This window comes from Monodelphis domestica, chromosome 7 (genome assembly GCF_027887165.1).
Source record: "Monodelphis domestica isolate mMonDom1 chromosome 7, mMonDom1.pri, whole genome shotgun sequence".
Taxonomy (NCBI): Eukaryota; Metazoa; Chordata; class Mammalia; order Didelphimorphia; family Didelphidae; genus Monodelphis; species Monodelphis domestica.
The window spans coordinates 11,512,256-11,525,069 of NC_077233.1; the positions used below are offsets into that span (position 1 = coordinate 11,512,256).

The 12,814-nt window shown below is 40.1% G+C and overlaps 1 protein-coding gene across 10 annotated transcripts in view; it reads right to left on the reverse strand.

The window, feature by feature from the left end:
* The window catches only part of ERC2 (ELKS/RAB6-interacting/CAST family member 2), a 1,021,362-nt gene that overhangs the window by 585,985 nt on the left and 422,563 nt on the right, over positions 1 to 12,814 (reverse strand). For all 10 annotated transcript variants that reach the window (XM_056804190.1, XM_056804183.1, XM_056804182.1 and 7 more), the window contains one exon: positions 4,609 to 4,802. In XM_056804190.1, the coding sequence (XP_056660168.1) occupies positions 4,609 to 4,802 (194 nt within the window). The remainder of the gene's footprint in view (positions 1 to 4,608; positions 4,803 to 12,814) is intronic.

Below are 12,814 nucleotides of genomic sequence, written 5' to 3' on the forward strand. Positions count from 1 at the left end.
CTGTTTCTTCCCTTGAAAATTATGTTATGTATACAGTACCTGATAACTAATTAGCATTCCTCTGGCTCTCTTTCTTAATATGAAAACGATTTATAAGAGGTCGCTGGACCTCCAAATCCCTCAGAGGGAGAAAAATGCAGCACGTATTATTACTGCTTGTGCTTTGGAGTAGTTAAAGATGAGGCGACCGAGTCTTAGTGTTCTAGAAATCAGGAAGACCCGGGTTTCGTCCCACCATGGAAACAGACTAGCGATGCAACGATGGGCACCGAGACAGTGTGGCTTGCTGGGAAGAGTGATGGATTTGGAGGCAGAAGAGCTGAGGTTGAATCCCAGGTCAATCATTCATCCAGCACTGATTAAGTGTGCCACGCACAGGGCTGGGGGCTGGGGGTATGAAGAAGCAAGACAAAAATCCCTGCCCTCAAGGAGCTCCTACTTGTAAGAGGGGGCTCAGAGCGTCTGTGGGCAACATGACAAACGGCATTGAGAGGGGATTTTTCCATAATGAGAGATCTCCAAAAAGATGAAACTTCTTGTCTGAAACATACAAAATATACAAACACACACACACACACCCAACACCAACACCAACAACACCAACACCAACACCAACACCAACACCAACACATGGGCATAGACATAAGACAGGGAAGCTGTTTAACTTCTCTTGCCTCGGGGGTGGAGGTCACTGAGGCAGTAGGTCAATTACTCCAGTCCACTTAAAGGAAGGCCCAGCTGCTAGAAGGTCCAGTGGCTAGAGCTCCAGGCCTCGAGTCAGGAAGACTCCACTTCCTGGGTTCAAATTTGGCTTCAGACATTTACTAGCTATATGACTCTGGGCAAGTCCCTTAACCCTGCCTGCCTCAGGTTCCCCATCGGTCAAATGAGCTGGAGAAGAAACTGGCAAAGCACTCCAGTATCTCTGCCAAGAAAAGTCCAAACGGGGGTCAAGAAGAGTTGGGCATGATTGAAACAAGTGAACAACAACTTAAAGGAACCTATGAGATTGTTGGCAGATATCTAAACTGGGGAAAACCGTATATTGACCAATAATCAACGAACCCCAGCCTATAGGAGAAAAGCTTAAAAAGGCTTTCAAAGCCATTGGTTGAGTTAGAGAGATGTTTCCAGGAAGTCTATTCCAGATGGTCAGAGGACTTGAATGTACTCTGGGGGACTTTGGTAAAACCAGGGGCTCTCGTTCAGAGCCCGAGGCATTTGGGGGAGTCAGGATCCCCCAGGGAGTTGTTCACACTAAGCGCCCAAGGGCGAGTGAGACCGATTCTAGCATCTCCTTCAGTTCTAAATCTCTGCCCCTGTGTCACTTCTTCACTTAAACTCTCAGGGTTCTGGGATTCTCCCTAAATGTTTCAGAGACTTTCTTCACTGCAGCAGGGGAGGGAAGTTCCTCAATGAGCGTCTCCTGAAGCCAGGACATCCCAGGGTTGGAGAACTGGCCTCCATGCCTCCTTTCCCTCCATGCCTCCTTCCAACAACAAAGATGAGGCCTTAAAAGCATGTGGCTGTTCATGGCCCTTAAGGAGAGCAGCCAGGCCAGGACATGTCGGACTCTGTGTTGGTCGCATGTATTAGAGGTTGTATGTTCCTGAAATGTCTTGGATATTCAACATGATGCTGTTGTAACCAAAGTAATCTGACCCAAGAATCCCTTCGAAGGTTCCTTCAATGCTCAGCTCAAGCACCACCTTTTACAGGAGTGCTTCCCCACTTCCATGTTGTTATATGCTATATATAGACATAGATCTATATTGTTTATGTATACATGTGTACACGCACAAACATGCATGTGTATGTGTCTATTTTTCTTTCAACAGTGTGTTTCTTGAGGTCAGATTCTTCCATTTCTCTTAAGATCCCCACCTTTCAGAATGTCTGGCACACAGTAGGTGCTTAATGACTATCTATTGACTGATTGATTACTCTAATTCCTCTGCCATTCTCTAACAGTCATGGTGCCTTTTAGAGGTGCTCAATGGAAGAATTCCTGGACTGGGAGTAAAGGGAGCTGGGTTCTCTCTCCAATTCTGTAGTAAGCTAACTCTATGACTCTGGGTAAGCTGTTTCATCTGCCTCAGCCTCAGTTTCCCATCTATAAAATGGGGGGATGGGGCTAAATGGCTTCAAAGGTCCTATCCAGCCTTTCATCTCTGATCTTAGGGCCATTCCAGTCATAAACTCGCCTAAGTTTTGTTTAGGCACTTCAACTATGGATGGGGTGAGGTATGGCGTGCAGGAAGGAAAAAGGGAGAAGGTGATAAACATTTATTAGGTGCCTACTATGTGCCAGGCACTGAATAAGTGCTTTATAAATACAATCTCATTTGATCCTTGCAATAACCTAGCAAAGTAAGTGCCATTTTATATCTGAAGAAACTGAGACAAAGTTTAAGTGATTATCACAAGGTCATACAGCTATTAAGTGGTTGAGGCTGCATTTGAATTGGTCTTCCTGACTCAGACCCAGAATTCTATCCACTAATCCACCTCCATCACTGAGGATGGCAAAAGAAAAAATAATCAAGGAAAACCAGGGCGGTATCAGTTCTGTTGCTCCCTTTAATACAATGCCTCCTGGCTTTCCAAAAACCCTCTTTATTTATTTCATTGTATTATTTTCGAAACCCTTACCTTCTGTCTTGGAATTAATGTTATATATTGATTCCAAGGCAGAAGAACAATAAGGCCTAGACCATGGGATTAAGTGACTTGTCCAGCATCACACACCTAGGAAGTACAAAGAGGGATTTGAACCCAGGGCCTTCCATCTCTAGGCCTAAGTCTCAATCTACTGAGCCACCTAGAAGTCCCCAATAAGGCTTCTTTATATTTTCAAACTCAAAATCAATTGGATTTAGACCAAGAGTTCTGAACATGGGATCTATGGGCTTTAATAGTATTTTGATAGCTGTGTTTGAGCAGAATCGATTTTCTTGTACTATGTATAATATTTTATGTATGTAAAAACACCATCCTGAGAAATCCATAGACTTCACCAGATCAAATGAATGATAATAACCCTTGTTTTAGAGGCAGTGTGGTTCAGTGGATGGAGCAAAGGGCTTCCAGTTGGGGAGGCCCAAGTCCAAATGCCTCCTTGACTTATATAAGGAAGGTGAGCCTGGACAATTCTCTTACTCTCGCCTGGTCTCAATTTCCTGAGCTGTAAAATGTGGAAATTAGTGCTTACCTACCAAGTGCTACTCCTGTTTATTTTTTCCCTGCTATTCCCTTCCCGTCCACTCCCATTTCCCCCTTGGAGGTCTTCATGCAAAGAAAGGGGTCAGTTAACCAGGAATCCCAGTAGAGAATTTGGGATCAAAGGCCTTTGCGGTCCTTTCCAATTCTGGGGTTCCAGGATTCTTTGCTCCAGGCATATGCCCTCTCTCTAGGATGGCAGGGAAACCAGAATCCCAATGGACATGCCTAGTAGTATGGAAACTCCCAGTGAAAATCTCTCTTTCACAAAAGAGACTAAGCCCCCTCTGCTACTTAGGCTCAGAGAGGCACCTGTGGCCACTTCAAGGTCAATAACTTTCTAGGCTCACAGAAAACCCCAATTCTCCCAATTCCAAGGCCATCTCATTAGTCACTCTAGCAGATTGAACCTCCCACTGAGTTTTCCAGTGATGTCTCCTTTGGAGAATCCATCAACAACCATCTGTTGTTCCATTGTTCAGTCATCACCAACTCTTCAGGACTCCATTTGGGGTTTTCTTGGCAAAGATAATGGAGTAGTTGCCATCTCCTTCTCCAGCTCACCAAATAGATGAGGAAACTGAGGCTGACAGGGTTCAGTGATTTGGCCAGGGTCACCCAGCTAGGAAGTGTCTGGGGCCATATTTGAACTCAAGAAGAGGAGTTGGAGGAGTCCAGGACTGTACTACTTAGCAGCCTGATAATCATTTATTAACCATTAACTGTATGACAGGCACCAGGATAAATTCCAGAAACAGAAGGGGGAAAGTCCCTACCCTGAAGGAATTCCCATTCTAATGGAGAGAATCATTAAGTATGTATAAATACATACACAATGCAAGAATAAAAGGTTGTTTTGTGAGGGAGGGAGCTAAGAGCTTCACAGAGAATGTGGTCCAGGGACTGCACCTACAAGGCAACCATGGGTTCCAAGGGAATTGATCACCCACTCACAAAGCTCTGTGAATACTGGCCCAAACACCAAGAGATACTGAAAAGTCCTGAAATTAAACATCAACTCCAATTAATTTCCAAATGCAGAGATGGTTTGCCCTGCCTGCCTTCTTCGTTCCTTGGCTAAAAACAGGACTTGTAATGTCACTTGTAGAGGAGGAAGCTCTCCCTTCCAAGGCAGGTTTCTAAATGTATTCTTAGCCAATTGTCCAGAGCACTGAGGCATTAGTGGACTTGCCCAGGGTCATCCAGCCTCCAAGTAACAGAGGCAGGGCATAAACCTACCTCTTTTTGGTTCCATGACAGGCTCTCTGTGGACTCTATGATCAAATTTAAATACTGTACGAGAGATGTGATTATTCCTTCAGATGGCAGCCCAAGCTATGACAACTCAACCACAGACTGAATTTTGAAATAGAATCTTTGGAAACCTACCTTTCGAGTTCAGCAATTTTCTTGTCTTTATCATTCTTTTCATTCTCCACTTCCTTGAGGATCTCCAGGAGCCTGTCCACCTCTGCTTGGGCTTTGCCACACTCATCGCGGTAGTAAGATGCCTCTTTGTCCAGCTGCTTCATTCGATCTGCAAATTCAGGGTTCATCCTGGAGTCTTCTTCAACATTATGAGCCTTCGACATTATATTTTTAAGGAATAATTAAGAAAACAGTTTAGAATGGTAAGAGATGGAAATACCAAGGGCCAAGCAAGTCACCTTATAAAACATTAAAAAAAAAAAAAGGATTTTGGGTATCCTGTCAGTTGAAAAAGAAAAAGATGCTAAGTGATAGGAAGCAGATTTCTCCTTGTTAGTATGAAAACAGTTATGCAAACTGAGGTTATACAATTTATTTTTGAGTAGATTTTCCCAAGGGATGGGCAAAGTTTCATTTATGAAAGAACTAAAGACATTTGCTTTTGTTTTCAAAAATAAAACAAGACGCAAATGTTCCTGGATGAAAATGACATCATTAAATTTCTGCCTCTCATAGGCAAGTGAGGCCCACAAACTGCTCCCCCCTTTTCCCTGTCGGTAAATGTCTATGCTTTTGTGCTGTTATCATTTGTCACAGGATAGAAGGTCCCTGATGCCACATGACATCTTAGCTAAAGTTGGCCCATCCCCTCGGGGCCTACCATAGTGCTTTGCACACATTAAGTATAGAAAGAAGAACTTTGGTTTGGTTGGTAGAGACACTCTTGGTGTGGAAACTCCTTCCTTGAAAAGAGAGCGATAATACTCTTCTGAATCTCAGTCTGGGAGAGTTGACTGGCACATAGACATTTGAATTAATGTCTGCTTCTTAAGTCACTTGCTCATGGTCACTCAGCTAGTTTGGATCAAAAACAAGATTTGAGCCTAGGTCTATCGGAGCCGAAGCCAATCATCTCTCAACAAATATTGGTTGGCAAATTCAAAGTGGTCAACTAGCCGTTGAAGATAACTTATTTGATTTCATAAAATGTAAGCTCCTTGAGGACAGAGAGTCTTCCTTCCCATCTTCCCTCCTTTTTTCTTTCTACCTGTTTTCCTCCCTCCCTTCCTCTCTTCCTCCCATCTTCCCTCCCTCCCTTCCTAACCTTTTCTCCCACATTTCTTCCTTCTGATCTTCCCTCCTTCCTTCCTTCCTTCCTTCCTTCCTTCCATTTCATTTCTCTCTCCCCCTTACTTTGTCTTCCTCTCTCTTCCATTCTCCCTTCCTTCATTTTTCCTTCTTCTCTTCCTTTCCCTTCTGCTTTACTTCTTCCCTCTCTCTCTTCCTTTCTGTTTCTTTCTTTTGTCTTTGCATTCCTAACACCCAGTGCAGCCTGACGCACAGTAGATGATTAAATTAATGGATGTGTGTTTCACTAAACTGAACTGGCTGAACTGAAGATGCCAATGTCCACAGGAGAGGCTTCCAAAAAGTAACCATGAAGGGATTTTCACCTGACAGTTAAACCCATGAATCCTTTTTTCTTTTTTTTAAATGCCTTAACTGGTCCCCCTCAACCTGAAACACCAGAAGGATGGAGAAGCACGTGAACACAGACCTGCAAACACATGCATGAGTGGGGGACAAGTCCACAGACAACAACAAAGGACACCGTGAACATGACAAGAAGAACATTGCAGGGTAATTTGCAGCCAACGCATCCCAATTTTTGGCTGAAATCATCACAGACAGATGGTCACAAGGAGGCACTGCAATGTTTAGCCTACCCCTTGTTTCCCATTATTCCTAAATGACTTCTTCAAAGAGCAGGTAGGAGAAAAACAAGGAGTTTAACCACAGTGTACAATCAACAGAGGAAGTTCCAAAAACTTTTTTCCCCTTTAAAATTCACAGCTAAAAATAACAAAACGTCGAGACGTTTGAGAACGCAGGCCATTCTGCTAGCTGATTACATCCAGCAGGGATGTTGGTTACATTATATTTATTGGAATTTCAAGGGAAGAACAAGGTAAGCAAGCTACAACCAAAGGAGGATCTGAGGAAACATGCGTGGTTAGAAAAAAATCCATACTAATATTCTACTGTGAGAAGGTTGACACTCTTTGCAATGATTTAGTAGAAAAAAAAATTCCAGAACTTAGTATAAACAGAAATAACTCTTGCATTTATAGCAGAAATAATCATTCTTTAAAAATGAAATTGTTTGCATGTAACATATTATTTAAGCATGAGGATAAGAAAGGAAATAATTTTGCTTTCGAGTTCTCTTCCTCTGATGAAAGATCTTGATTTTCCATGGTCTTGGCTATGAGTTAAAAGGAGGACAGGAGAGCATACAGGCCAAGCCTAAAACATCCTCAGGTCTTAGAATGTGAGCTCTGGAGGAGAAGGGAGGGTTGTCTCTGGGATTTGGGGTCCCCACAACCTAACGGGGTGTCCCACAAATAGTAGGCACCTAATGTTTTCTGCATTGACTTGAATGGTGCCTTTCATCAGGGCTACTTCTTTATCCTACTCTCTACCTATTCAGTTGAAATAAATGATTTGACTTTCTATTTTAAACTATCAGGAAATTGTTCATTAGAAGCCTAGTCCCTTGGAAGCCTATTTTTGTTTCTATTTTCATAATTTATAATATAATAATTAATTAAAATGCTCATCTCAAACCAAAGAAAAAGAGCTATAATTTATAATTATGCCACCAACACTAGAAGCCTCATGACATTTCTTTTTATTTACTCTCTAGTCAAAGTACATATTCTGTATCGCCTACCAGGTGTCTCTATCATCTCCTCTAGTAGAATACAAGGAAGGGAATTTCATCATGGCCTTCCGTCTTCCAGTGCCCAGGATGGTGCCTGGCACACGGTAGGCACTGATTTAATATCGATTTGTTGATTGATGGATTAATTTAGTTGTGAACTTTGGAATAAAAAATCAGTTAATATCAGATTCAATTGTAACTAGGAAACAGTTCAAATTGGGAAGATGCTTTAAAGCAGCTAAAGACTGGATTACCATTTTCAAACCACTTCACTTTTAGAATGGTTTACTAAAAGAGAGGGAAAAAACCAAACCCAATACCACAACTCTCTCTGAAAGTAAATATTCTTTATCTACCTGGGGTCCATGCTTTTTTATTGTGATTCTATTTTTCAATACAAACAGTTCTTTTGTAATCCTATATATTCATTTAAAGATATGATTCTGAGAAGGGGACCATAGACTTCACAAGTCAAAAGGGATCCATATTACAAAAAGGGGTAAGAATGCTTTGATGTAAACAATTTCCTTAAAAATTCACCCTGAAAATGAAAGAGGGGATTATTTTTTTAAGGCAGAAACATATATCAAATTTTTCTAATTAAAATCTAATATTACTTTCTTCAGTTTGAGTCTGGGCATCACACTTATATAGAAGGATAAAGATTGGGTCAGTGATTTCATTAATAGGGGAAACTCTTTTTAACAGTGCAAGTTCCCTTCACGTTGTTTATAGTATTAGAGAGTCTCCTTGAGCATTAATAGAGGAAGTTGCCTGGGCTCACACCACCACTGTGTTGTCAGGTAAGAGCTAAACTAAGTTATTATGACCCCAAAGCCTAAATCAAGATAGATGTCTAATTTTTGCATTGGTATATTTAAGTGTGTCATGTTAAGAAGGATAACAAAAACTGTCGTAGGTACCATTTCTCTTGTATACGCCAATGTCTACTGAGAAATCAGATCCTATCATGGAAGGGGGAATACCTATTGCTTCATTAAGTATGCCTCTGCTGGTTTATTGGCTATTTTTTCTTGCATAATAATATTTCACTGATTAAAAACTCTTGTACTCTCAGCTTTGGTCAAAAAAGCTTTTTAAAGTTTTCAGATGGGCTATGGAGAGAGTGTCTGAATTTTCTAGCCTGACATTGGCACTTGGCTATATTCATAAAAAAGGGGGAACACTTCAAACAACAGACTCTTGGACACACCCTAATCCCTCATAGGTCTTTGTCTTTGGTATCTTCTCAGGAACTCCTGAAGAACATCTCAGGGAAAATCAATACTCAGATTAAACCCATTGCTTTAACAAGTTGTATGGCTTCCAAAGCCACCAATTTCCTCTGGATGAATGGTGGCTTCCCAACTTGGCCAAGACTGACTTATTGGTACTGGCCTTGCCCTCCTTATTGATTAATTTAATTGAGTCTCACCTTGATTGCACTTTGTCAATGAGATTTGTGATGAATTTCATCTGTACCACTCTTGGCTGCCAAGAATTCAGGTGGAAGGTGAGGGTTAAGAATTATGATTCAATGGGGTCAATCCCCCTTCTTTTGGGAGATCTCAAGATTTAAACTATGCTTTTTATTTATCTTCACCTTTAGCTGCAAGAGCTAAAATGCACTGAATTAGATACTGCTGACTTCCCCGTTCTCCTTTCTTTTTGGAAATCATCCTCACAGTTGACTCCCAACATCAGGACCGATCACCACTTAGGTCTAAGGGCTAAGGACATTTTTTAATTTCCTACAAAGATTCCACAGTTTTGCTATATTCTTCCCAACTGATTTGAAAACCATTGTTGAGTCCAATCCTCTAAACAGAACATAAGGAATAGCTTTTTGTGGTCCTTCCTCATCACCGGTCAAAAGTCATGGTCAGGAGAATACAGGTTTAGAATGTGGAAGGGGATTGGTCATTTATAGGTTTTAGAAAATAATTTGCCAGGACTCTGAATGTATTTTAATTCAACGAGCCCTAATTGCTGTGAAACAAAGTCCCAACTCACAAGGGACCCAGAGGTCTCTAAATAGGACTCACTTAGAGGAAATATGAGATTCCATTCTGCTCATTAACTGCATCAGGGAATATTTAATCAGAGCAATATTTCCCCCAATATATCTGTGACTTATAATTCTACTTTTAAGTAGATTCTAGAATGCCTAAATGCTTATAAAAAGTTTTCATCAATGTTTTATATCTAGATGTATATATATTCTATATCTATATTCTGTTTCATCTTTATTCTAAATCTGGTTTTTCACTAATGCTCATATTCTCTCGATATTCTATTTGGCATTTTACAAATGTCTGCACTCTGCATCTGCTATTTCATCAATGTCTACATTCTCTTTATATTCTATATTTGGTATTTCACAAAAGTCTATGTTTTATATCTGGTATTTCATCAATGTCTCTATTCCACATTTTAAAATGAAATGTCAAGGGTCTCGCAGCCAGGTCTCATTCATTGCTCTGCGAGGAATACATCTTCCCACAAATGGGAATAATCAAACCCAAGTTTTAAGACTCATTGATGTGGGAAAATCTGACTTGGTGGCTACTGAAAGCCAAGCTGAAATGCCGAAGAAGGATCTAGCTGGCAATTCAGAAAAGAGGTCCAGAACTGCACCCCCAAGTTTTTTTCTTGAGAGAAAATCAGGGTTACTTCAGAGAAAACAATTGTCTAACAGTGTGTGTGTATATGAAGCCTGAAGAATATTCGCTAAGGAGGTTTACAGCTGACAACGTTGGGAAATCAGATCGTGTTTACACTATGTTTAGCACAGCCATTTGTTAGCGTAACTAAAACACTATCCCTTCCCTAAAGGTGTCAGGGTAGCAAAGTGTTAACTTAGCCCGGAGACCTGAGATGATTTTCTTTTTTAAATCAAGCCTGCTGGTGACATTATAACACGTTTGCACTTGGTGATGGGCCCGAAGAATTTTAATGAAGACAGAGCACTCTGTTTCAAACAAACAAATGATTAGCCTTGACAACAAAGCATAAACAGGCCCCTCAGGAATGAGCATGATGATTGTTCTACCCTGATGCTCTTGGTGTGTCGCTGTGACGTGTGTGTATATACTATTTTTAAAAGACTGCCAAGTGTCATAGCTGCGGGGTTTTAGGGCCAGAGGGCCAGAGTGTAAAGGTATTTCCATCCTTTAAAAGGAAGACACTGCCTTTAAGCTTCAAAAATAATCCCATGTTCAAAAATGGTGGAGAGCTAAAAAAGGTTGAGTCATTTTTAGAAATCTCGGTTGGATGTAGAGAAAAAACATAATTCTTTAGAATAATTTCACAGGACTGGGAGAGGCAGCCAGAATGATGAAAATAAGAGAGAACTGTTTACCTGTCTTATTATCATCCACATTCTTTTTCATTCTCTATATGTTAACCCCAAATAAAATTCTTCTGTGGAAATAATAAGCTCAGTTGTTATAGTTCTTATACCCAGAAACATCAGCATAATAAGATCTAAACCGATTTCATCTGAAACATTTACAATCTAATACAGGAGTCATGTCAGATGGTGTGTAAATTCCTATTATTAGTTTTTTGGAAAATGCATTCTCTTTTCATAATAAGAGAAAGCAGATTATAGGGAAGGAAATAGCCATTTTTTCCTGACAGCATTAATAGAAAGGGTGTCACCTTCATACAAGGAACTACTTTTAAGACCCTTCAAACATTTATGATTAAATGGAAATTTCAGTGTTATCTTGTTAAACTACCAGGTCATTTCACAAAAAAACTACTTAAAAAAAAACAGACTAAAATCAGGCCTCTATTAGCAAAGTGGAGGCGTGATCTGTATACACCTTCCCCAAACACAATCTTGTTTAAATACCCAGATAATGAAGGCAAATAGAGTATTTCAGGGTTTTTTTTTGTTTTTCTATTTTTCTATTTTTTTTTTTAATTTTTTAAATTTAAATTTTCTGATTCACTCTGCATGGTTTCATTGGTCCTGAGACTGAATGGAAAATTTTAATTTTCAAAAACCGGCTGAAGGAAAAAATATGCCACCATACAAAATAATGGCCTACCCCAGGCCTGGGTTTATACTTAGTAACTTAAAACTGCCTTCAGACTTTGGGTACACCCAAATATATGTGGGCCTACTACCACTTGTCACTGGAGACCATTTCAAATTTCCAGTGTAGAAGGGAAAAAATCTTGGATGTCATGATTTTAGTTGGGGGAAGAGGGACTGGAGGGATGTGCTTTATATCTATTTTCTTTGCAGATATTAAAATTTTTCATTTACAAGAGACAGACCCTTTCCTAGGAACCAGTGTGGAAGATTACTACTCTACTTTTTAATGCAATGAATTAAATAGCAAAGGCTGGCTATTAAGGAAAATACATGGAAAATCAGTGGCTAAACATTTAGTAGGTATGATAACAAGACCTTAGGGAAGTATTTGTGGCTGTGAGACATTTGCCTTCATTCCCAAATAGAGATAGAGACAGGCCTTGGGATATGACTGGCATAGAGAACTCTTAGACAAGGAAACTCCCTTCATCAATGTAAAATGACACCTTCTCTGCAACCTATTGCCCACGGCCAAAAAGACACTGGCCAGCATCATATCTTCAGTGGAAGTATAAGAAGCATGGCTTATTATCTTGGCCAATAAGACAGTGCAGGAAAGTGATCAGTGTTGGAGGGGATGTGGCAAAATTGGGACACTAATGCATTGCTGGTGGAATTGTGAACTTGATCCAATTATTTTAGAGGACAATTTGGAAGTATGCCCAAAAGGCCATAAAACTGTGCATACCTTTAGATCCAATAACACCACCACTTGGTCTGTATCCCAAAGAGATCATAAAAAGGGGACAAGACCTACTTGTACAAAAATATTTATAAATGCTCTTTTTGTGGTGGCAAGAACTGGACATTGAGGGAATGTCCATCCACTGGGGAATGGCTGAACAAATTGTGGCACATGTTGGTGATGGAATATTATTGTGCTGTAAGAAATGCTAAGCAAAACAAATTCAGAAAAAGTTGGAAAGATCTGCATGAACTGATGCAGAGCAAAATAAGCAGAATCAGGAGAACATCATACATAGTAACAGCAATATCGTATAAAAATTAACTGTGAAAACTTGGCTACACTCAACAATGCAATGATCTGGGACAATCCTGAAAGACTTAGAATGGGAAATTCTCTCCAATTCCAGAGAAAGAACTGTTGGAGTGGAATGAATGCTGATCAAAGCAGACTTTTTCACACCAGTGTATTTCCAGTTTTATTGTGGGCATTTGGTTTTGTATGACTTTGCTCTTACAACAATATGGAAGTGTGTTTTGCATGATAATAAAAAAAAATAAAATGGAAAAAATAAAATCGGGGCTTATACTCAATTCTTAAACTTAAAGGCCAAAGTTTTATCAACAACAAAACAGTCTCTCTTGGTACT